Source organism: Danio rerio, chromosome 22 (assembly GCF_049306965.1).
Source record: "Danio rerio strain Tuebingen ecotype United States chromosome 22, GRCz12tu, whole genome shotgun sequence".
NCBI classification, from domain to species: domain Eukaryota; kingdom Metazoa; phylum Chordata; class Actinopteri; order Cypriniformes; family Danionidae; genus Danio; species Danio rerio.
This window is the reverse complement of record NC_133197.1, coordinates 1,850,614-1,860,565: the sequence shown is the minus strand read 5'-3', so window position 1 is coordinate 1,860,565 and position 9,952 is coordinate 1,850,614. Positions and strand designations below refer to the sequence as shown.

At 38.7% G+C, this 9,952-nt stretch overlaps 1 protein-coding gene across 1 annotated transcript; it reads right to left on the bottom strand.

The window, feature by feature from the left end:
- Nucleotides 1-2,176: 2,176 nt before the first annotated feature.
- znf1159 (zinc finger protein 1159) lies at nucleotides 2,177-9,741 on the bottom strand. Its single transcript, XM_021469388.3, has 4 exons — nucleotides 9,714-9,741; nucleotides 8,834-8,943; nucleotides 5,884-6,246; nucleotides 2,177-4,371 (listed from the first exon to the last, which is right to left on the bottom strand). The coding sequence occupies exons 2-4, from the start codon at nucleotides 8,886-8,888 to the stop codon at nucleotides 3,677-3,679; spliced, it is 1,113 nt and encodes a 370-aa protein (XP_021325063.1). The 5' UTR covers nucleotides 8,889-8,943; nucleotides 9,714-9,741; the 3' UTR covers nucleotides 2,177-3,676.
- Nucleotides 9,742-9,952: the final 211 nt, after the last annotated feature.

Sequence of the window (9,952 nt, the reverse complement as noted above, 5' to 3'; positions counted from 1 at the left end):
CAGCATGGTTTTAGAGGGGTTTTGGCTATTTCCAGCCTGGTCTTTGCTGGTCAGGCTGAGAGATGACCAGCTAAATCGCGCTAAATCCCGCTCGACCAATCTAACAAGGATGGGACTGGGAGCCCAGCCAAAAACAGCTATGTCCAGCTTAATCCAGGCTGGACAAGCAGGTTTTAGCTGGTCATTTTCCAGCCTGAAGACCAGGCTGAAAACCAGCCCATAAAGGAACAAAACCACTCAAAAAAATGGCTGATCAACCAGCTAAAACAGGCGTGTCCAAACTACGGCCCGCGGGCCATCTGCGGCCCGCAATCTGTTTTGTGGCGGCCCGCGAGGCTTTTTATAAATATCAATAGAATCTGGCCCGCTATACAAAAATGAACGTAATTTAATAAATAACCACCGGGTGTCGCTATTATATGCATTCAATTAAGCAGCGGTTCTTGTTATGATCTATCTATCTATCTATCTATCTATCTATCTATCTATCTGTCTGTCTGTCTGTCTGTCTATCTAGACACAGTTGAAGTCTGAATTATTAGCCCCTCTTTGATTTATTTCTTCTTTTTTAAATATTTCCCAAATGATATTTAACAGAGCAAGAACATTTTCACAGTATGTCTGATAATATTTTTTCTTTTGGAGAAAGACTTGTTTTATTTCGGCTAGAATAAAAAGCAGTTTAAATTTTTTATGAACCATTTTAAGGTCAAAATTATTAGCCCCTTTAGTCTTTAGAACAAACCATTGTTATAAAATAACTTGCCTAATTACCTTAACTTGACTAGTTAACTTGATTAACCTAGTTATGCCTTTAAATGTCACTTTAAGCTGTATAGAAGAGTTTTGAAAAATATCTAGTCAAATATTATTTACTGTCATCATGGCAAAGATAAAATAAATCAGTTATTAGAAATGAATTACTAAAACTATTATGTTTAGAAATGTGTGGGAAAAAAATCTTCTCTCCGTTAAACAGAAATTGGGGAAAAATAAACGGGGGCTAATAATTTAGGGGGGCTAACAATTCTGACTTCAACTGTATATATATATATATATATATATATATATATATATATATATATATATATTTTATATATATATATATATATATATATATATATATATATATATATATATATATATATATATATATATATATATATGCGTGTGTGTGATGTATGTAAAATTTGGCCCGCGACAACGCTTGTTTTTTTGCATCTGGCTCTCGGCCCAAAAAGTTTGGACACCCCTGAGCTAAAACCAGCCAAGCAGTTTTTTTTCAGCAGGGATTGCTCGTATAACATAAATGTATCCAGTTAGTTTTAAAAATAAAGAGCAAGTTTAAATAAATATTAGATGGAGAGATACTTCAATAACTGTAAGTTCACACTGAAAGCGGCGAGAGCGTCAAACGTCGCTCTGGCGACAACGCTGTCTATCTTCAGCTTAGGCAGCAAGAGCGTCAAAATTCGCTGCATTAATCTCATATTTAAAGGGGCCGTTGCAGTATATTATGTAAAAAACATACTTTCTTGTGTTAAAATGTTGCACACTTTTTACCAAATTCAACAATGGGAGATCAAGTTGTATGTGCGGTGACTTTGCCTAATTATCCAATATGTCCATATGTCTGAAGCAGTAATATTGTTTTGTATTGTCACACAGTGGCGTAGCAGACGGGCTCGCAGGGCATGGGCCCTGCATGATCAGGAGACTAAATGTCTGCTCTGTGTAGTTTTTCTGTAGTTGGTAACATATTGGAGACTGTAAGGCTCTGTATGTGTTTATATATGTTAATTTATGTATTTAATATATATGCAGACGTTACAGTAGGCTATTTCACACTGTCATTGATCCGCAGTTATAATCAAATCCTGTTCATAGAAAAGTTAGTAATGAACATTTATACACAAGTGTTTGCGTGTATAAAGCATCTGTGTTGTGAGAAGTGCTGCTTACATGATATGTGAACGACCTGTTGAGCTTTACTGTAGACATGTCCTCAAATGAGAATGACATCGACTGAAACTTTCAGTTGTACACCACGCCCCCCAAAAGGGTACCCTCGGTCATGGAATGCAAAGCATAGCAACCAAATCATCTGGTGTTCTCAAGCGCCACCAGCTGCACATTTATTGAAGAGTGCCTGAGATTTAGAAACTGGATAAAAACATTTAGATTGACAGTTTTATTGAACATATTTTAGCCATAGATAGTTTCTGCACATGCAATTACTTTGCATAATCTCCGCCTATAAATTACAGCTTACTCTGATTGAGAGTTACCTATTTACAAATGACTGAAATTAAAGAGATAGTTCACCCTAAAAATGTATATTCTAATATCCTTTACTCTTCCTCTAGTGCAGTGGTGTCCAAACTCAAAGGGCTGGTGACCTGCAGATTTTGACAGAATGCAAACAAAGACCATCACTATCAAGGACGAGCATTACAAAATCAGGGAAAGGAAAATCAATGCACTAGCAGGTTCGCTATCTGACTTCTAAAGGGAGTGGTAGAAATCTTGGATATATACCCAAGCCTGGTTCTCATAACAAGTCACCCTGCCTCACCAGGCAAGCTTAGGGTTCTTTATGAGGTGCACCACTTAGTGAATTAAGTCCAGTTCAGGGCATCGCCTTGCTGAAGGGGCTTTAGCCTAAGTCAGGGGTGCCAAAACTCGGTCCTGGAGGGCTGGTGTCCTGCACATTTTCTAGAAAGCCTAGTAAGAGCTTGATTAGCTTGCCCGGGTGTGTCAGATTGGGGCTAGAATTAAACTTTGCAGGACACCAGACCTCCAGGACTGAGTTTGGACACCCCTGCATAAATGGCTCCAAACCATTATGACTTTATTTCTTCTGTTGAACACAAATGAAGTTATTTTGAAGAAAGATAAAAACCCTGTAACCACTGAGGTCCATAGTATTAGCTTTTCCTACGATTGAAGTCAATGGTTAGAGGTTCTCACATTTCTTTACCATATCTGTTTGTGTTGAGCAGATGAAAGAAACTCAACCACCGGTGACCTACTCACATCTGCAGCTTCTCCACGATGGACGTCCAGCGTTCTCCAGTGCCTAGACTGCAGCTCTGCACAAAAAGTTTTGCCAGAGAAGAAATGGTCGTGCCCAACAGAGCCTGGTTTCTTTCTAGGTTTTGTTTTTTTCTTCACTTTCATCGATTGGTGAAGTTTGTCGCCACTGGCTTACATGGTTTGAGACTTGTGGATGTCCTGCAGATTTTGATGTTGACAGAATGCAAACAAAGACCATTCTGCACGCAACTCTCTAAACAATCGATTAACTGTCGAAAACTCATCGATGGATTTGCTTTTCAGTGTTTGGACTATCAGCGGTGAAAATTAAGCCACACTGAACTGAGCTAAACTGAGCTTCAACTCTGAAAACTGGACTGACACTGTTTCAATCTACTAGACTTGCTTTGACACAATCTACATTGTAAAAGTGCTATAGAAATAAAGATTAATAGAACTGAATAAAAGTTTTGAACCTCCTGAGAGTGAGTAAATAGTGTACATTTTCATTTTTGGTTGAACTATCCCATTAGGATACACACTTTTTACAGTGAAATCTGATGTAAAACTCTTTACTAGCAAAGGAAATCAATGTAGCTTTACATGAAATTGAATATGATCCTTCAGCCACCAGAAATGTTCAGCATAATTGATCGAACGTGTTTGTTTTCTCTCCAGTGTGGCTCTTCATGTGTTTGTAAATGTATAATATTCTAGTGAAGCTCTTGCCACACTCAGTACATGTGTAGGGTTTCTCTGCAGTGTGGATCATCTCATGTATTTTCAGATCACCCGACCGAGCGAATCTCTTGTTGCAGTGTGAACACACGTACGGTTTCTCTCCGGTGTGGGTCCTCATGTGACGCTTTAACTCCGCAGCTCTAATAAAAGTCTTCTCACACATGAAGCACACAAACTCTCTCACGCCAGTGTGGACGTTCTGATGTGATTTTAAGTGTGTCTGCCGTGTAAAACTCTTTCCACACTCAGAGCAAGAATAAGGCTTCTCCTTGGTATGAACTCTAAGATGGATGGTCAGCTCTGAAGGCCTGAAAAATGTTTTCCCGCATTGATCACACTTGTGTGTTTTCTCTCCAGTGTGGATCAGCATGTGTCGAAGAAGGTTTGACGATTGTGTGAAACTCGTGCCACACTGAGGACACGTGCACGGTTTCTCTCCGGTGTGGATCCTCTGATGTTTTCGTAAATGCGACTGCTGTATGAAACTCTTTCCACACCAAGAGCAGGAGTGTATCTTCTCATTTGTATGAACAATAAGGTGGTCCTTCATGTCTTCAGTCAGTTCTTCAGTCTCCTCCTCCTTCACAATCAGGTCTGAAATTTAATAAAGAAACAGAGTTACGTTTTAAGAAAGAGTTGTAAATTAGGCACGCAACTCTCTAATCAACAATCGATTAACTGTCGAAAACCTTTTTAATCAATGTAGTTGATTAAGCATGAACATCATTAAAGGATTAGCTCTGCTGTAGGCTGTGCGTTACACATCCAACACTTCACACATTAAACATTAAACCTGTGCAGTTCATGCTCCACTTATTGAGTTTAAACAGTAACAAGTGAAAGCATTTACACCATTTTGGATTCAATGTCACTGCCAGGTGTCCATACAAGACTTGACTGTAAAGTCCGGCTCACACGGTGCAATTTTTAATAATCATACCCATGTCACACTGTAAGACAATGAAGACGCGCCAAACTCAGAAACGTAAGATAAGTCATCAGGAGTTTGACGTCATATATCCGTGACACATTTATTAACTCACGTTCTGAAAAGACTCCTCACAGCAAAAATAAACAATCTGTAGTTTTGCTCACATTAACATGCCTCAACAATAATATAAGAACAATACCAAACTAATACCAAAAACTAATACCAAACAAACTGAAGCTAAATCCTGAAATTCTGAACAAAATGAGAAATACTAAACAAATACTTAACAAACTGATACTTAATCCAGAAGTACTAAACAAACTGAGGCTAAATCCAGTAATACTGAACAAACTGAAACTAAATCCAGTAATACTGAACAAACTGAGGCTAAATCCAGTAATACTGAACAAACTGAAACTAAATCCAGTAATACTGAACAAACTGAGGCTAAATCCAGTAACACTGAACAAACTGAGGCTAAATCCAGTAATACTAAACAAACTGAGGCTAAATCCAGTAATACTGAACAAACTGAGGCTAAATCCAGTAATACTGAACAAACTGAAACTAAATCCAGTAATACTGAACAAACTGAGGCTAAATCCAGTAATACTGAACAAACTGAAACTAAATCCAGTAATACTGAACAAACTGAGGCTAAATCCAGTAACACTGAACAAACTGAGGCTAAATCCAGTAATACTAAACAAACTGAAACTAAATCCAGTAATACTGAACAAACTGAGGCTAAATCCAGTAACACTGAACAAACTGAAACTGAATCTAGCAATAGTATCTGGATGCAGCCTTTATGATGCAAGCTGAGATTGCATCATTCAGCCATGCAATCTCAGACACAATGCACTCAATAGAGTGAGTAATGTCATTGTGATGGGTAGGGTTAGGTGAGCGCATTAAAAAGCATTGGATGCAGCTCAGATTGCACTGCATCAGGTCTCCATCCAGACCCCTTTCAAATACAGTAATACTGAACAAACTGAAACTAAATCCAGAAATACTGAACAAACTGTGGCAATTTTTTAAATTCTGTTCTGGTTGTGAAAAAGCTGCTGGGTAGAGTTTTTTCATGGTATTTTATTTACATTGATATGCTACACCGAGCATCTAAAAATGTCCCTTTAATGGAGCCCTGGAACTTTGTATGATTTACTTACTGTGAAGCTTCATTGCATGTTTTCGCAGTGAACACAAATGTTTAAAACTCTTCCCACAAGCAGTGCAGTGAAAAGATTTCTCTCTGCTGTGAGTCCTCTGGTGCTGTTTCAGTTGTCCTGAATGAATGAAGCTCTTCTCGCAGTGTGAACACTTGTAGCGTTTCTCTCCAGTGTGGATCTTCATGTGGACGTTGAGAGTGTATTTGTGCTTGAAACTCTTTCCACACTGAGTGCAGACGAAACCTTTCACTGCTGTGCTTTCCATTAAGATACTGTGTTCTGCATTTGTCTCAGTTTCACTTTTGACATAATGTTTCTCCTCATCTTCACTCAGTTCTTCACTCTCCTCCTTCACAATCACATCTAAAAAATAAGAAAGTAACATTTTAAGAGGCGAGTTTTTAACAAGATACAACAATCACAAATTTGTAAAGATCAGGGGTATCGCCAGACCCCAGTTACTGGAGCACATGCCCCAGTAAAAATTTGAGATATGATTTACTTCATGCAAGTGTATTAATTTAGAGTGGTAATAAAGATGTATAAATAAAGATGTTAGGGGCCATTTCACATTTGCCATCATGTTCGTTATTTCCGATGGAGCGCGCCCCTTTATTCTCTATGTGCAACCGAAACAACGCTGGTGAAAGCAATGTACTGTAGTTTACTTGAAAACAAACTGATGTATGCGTGCAGAAAATCATTCCTGTGCACCTAACATGTGCCGCTTCCGCTCTCGGTGTGGATCCCGGTTGTTTACACGCACGCTGATAAAATATGTGGAGCTCATGCTTTGTGAAACCAGAGTAACAGCCTTTTATGCAGGAATCTCCCATTCCCTTTAAGAGTCTGCTATTTACATGGTGACTTTGTAAGTGGATAAACTGAACGCTTTACTAGCGAGAAAACAGTTAAACAGAGCATCTGCAGCGCGAGGATAAAGAACGAGCCTCCTCCATTCAGCCTCTTTACTTTTACTCTTTACTTTGGTGGAGTAAGAAAACTGTAGACACTCACTCGACTGAAGACATCCATTAGCCCACATAATTAACTTAGTTTGTTAAACGCAAAGATTTGTTTCCAAACTATTTCTAAATTCAGTTCTAATCTCCAGCAAAGGAATAAATGAACAATAAAAATGAAGTGTGGTCAAAAAACTGAGATTTATATAAACACACGTCCTGCTCATATCCACATGTGGTTATGCAGACGTCTCCAAAACCACACAGATGGTAATAATAATAATAATAACATTAAAAAATGCAAATAGTCATGAATAAACTAAGAAAAGACCCCGAGGTGACGAAGGCATGAAGGCAGTGGTGTTTATATTGATGTAGAAAATAACCATTTTTGTAACAATTTAATCCTTTAATTCTCTTTCATCTGTAAAGATATTTGTGTTTTGCTGTTCATCCTGTGTGTATTAAGCAATGGGTAAGTGTTTGAACATGCATAGGCGCATAACTAACGTGCTCTGTGCTGGACTTTAGAGCAGCGTTTAGTTGGTCAATGGTGCGGCCTATTTCAGTTCCTCAAAATCGCTCCAACAATGCACTTAACACACCTCCTTTATAGACCAGCTCACCCATGAGTCCACAAAGTGCCGCAAATGGATTTGCTATTTAATCAACGTGGCGCAACACATGAAATTAGGCTTGTGCTGGTCTGAAAATAGCAACAAATCATACCCATTCATGTCTTGCGCCTTTTATTGCGCCGGGTGTATGATAGGGCCCCTAAAGTTGAAAAAATATGATGATGATGATCTTATTTTGGCAAAGCATGGCTATGACGCTGAAAAGAGGGATGGTGAGTCAGGGAGGAAAGACTTAATAACATTAATTTGTTGGGCCTGATGCTGCGTCAATGCAAACGTGCAAATAGACATCTTGTGGCGCGGTGCGAATAGTGCGATACCCTCGAATGGCGTGGTGCGAATAGTGCGATACGCGCGAATGGCGCGGGGCAAATTGAGCGTTTTGCGCGTTTGACACGCTTATTGAGCGTTTGCGCGAATCTCTCAAGTTCGAAAATCTGAACTTTAGCGGACATTCGCACCGCATTAACCAATCAGAAGCTTGCTCTTGTGGGGGCGTGATTGTGACGTAGAACCTGTTGATGGTGTCCCGGGGGAAATCCTCCAGGTGACACCGACAACAAGTCATCAAACTGGGCTGGGCTCAGTCAGAAGCACCGCTGAAAGCCTCCGTTATCCAGGTTCAGTTTCTGGAGGAATTTATGAGCTCACAGAGCTGGATGCACCTCTGAAAGCATGTAGTGGACTCAGACAGGACCCTAAACATATCGACGCTGTTTTCTTCATAAAATCCATGTTAGCCTTTTAGCAACGAAGCTACAGTCACAGGGCAGACAAAAGCCCTGCCCATCACGCGAATCCGCTTCTGTTCTTAAGGGAATTTGACGCGCGAATGAAGCGGGGTTTGACGCGCATATGAAGCGAGTAAACGCAAATGTCCATGCGGCTATTTACGTGCAAGTAGCGCAATTTATCCATGCGTTCCGCGTCTGGTGTGAACACCGCATAAGACAACAGATAACTCTAGAAAACACATTGTTTTGTATTCTACTAAATTGTCATAATTAATATTCATGCAAGAGATTTCTTAAGTGATCTTAGCATATCACTACAGTTGTGTCTTTACAGTGAGTTACATTTAGGGTTGGTTTCTGTTATTTATTTAGAACAGTAATTGTACATTAATAATAATGTTTGTATTTAGAATAAATATAAATTATTACGACAAAAAATAGACTAATAATATATTTATATTTGTTTGTATTAAATATTTTAAAATAAACTGGGGGTTGGGGGATCTTAAGGGGGGCCATGCCCTAGTAGATTTATGTCTAGCAACACCCCTGGTAAAGATTAACAATCTGACTGTACATCAGCCTCATTATTGAAGAGTAATAAATAAACACAAACCTATTAGTTCTTCAGTCTCTTCCTGTTTAATTCTGCAGGGTTCTGGATCACTCATCTTCTCACTGTCCTTCAATAAACTCTGTCTTTGTCTTTCACTGATGGCGGCAGAGCTTCAGGAGAAGAAACAAGAGAAATCTGATTTATTTACACTGATTGAGGAAAAAAACACATTATGATGTTATATCTTGTGATACAATATTTGATTTGCTTAAGTCGGGTTACACCAATAACATTAACTTATTGTGGAAGTTTGTAGTACATCAATGTAATGAATGATGGAAAAACAGGAACTCTTGACATGAAAAAAGAGGATTTTAGCAGCTCTAATAATATTACTGAACCTCATAATAAAACTAAATTAAAAGCCATTCAGGATCAGATTAGCTTATTATATACTGGGATTTGCAGGACACGATCATTGATATTGTAATTACTTAAATTGCATTTATATCAACATCTAGTTTAAATGCCAAGCATTTATTCCTAAAAAAATTATTTGCTAGTTAGCATTAGCCCATCTATGCACAGAAACTGGGATTTCTTAAACTTTTGAAAATGAAGCGCACCATAAACTATTACTTGATTGTTTTCTGCTTCAAACTTCATATATCTGCCACAGTAGATTCCCATAATTCCCTTTACAGATCATACTTTGCGATATTACGAACACAAACGGTGATTAAATCAAACAAACACTGTAAACAAACACATTCACTCATGTTGTCTCAGAGCTGCTCTCTGCCTGCTGTATTGTTTTGGTCAGCAGACACACAGATAGAGGTGAACTCAATGCAGAAACTAGTCGCAGATTGTCGCTTTAATAAACTGTAAAGTGTGTTTAATTGTTGTGTAAACACGAGAAAAAGCGTCAACGACTCACCTCAGCTCTGAAGACTCTTCATCTCGTTGTTTTGCGGCGGCAGGCAAACCAACAAAAAGGTGCACTACCGACACCTACCGGACTGGAGTGTGAAGCATTAAAGGCTGTGTTGGAAATGCCATACCATCAAACTACTCTTACTGTACTACAGTATTCAGTGTATTTTGTTCTTAGTACGCAAATGTTCTATATGCATGCAGTACTATATTTTCCAGAATCTGTTAAATACAACTGAAATC

Excerpts from the sequence above, each read along its gene's own strand:
- znf1159 (XM_021469388.3), bottom strand. The coding sequence starts at position 8,888 with ATGAGTGATCCAGAACCCTGCAGAATTAAACAGGAAGAGACTGAAGAA. Across the intron at positions 6,247-8,833 it reads AGAGACTGAAGAACTAATAG|ATGTGATTGTGAAGGAGGAG; the intron begins GTTTGTGTTTAT and ends CTTATTTTTTAG. Across the intron at positions 4,372-5,883 it reads ACATGCAATGAAGCTTCACA|ACCTGATTGTGAAGGAGGAG; the intron begins GTAAGTAAATCA and ends ATTAAATTTCAG.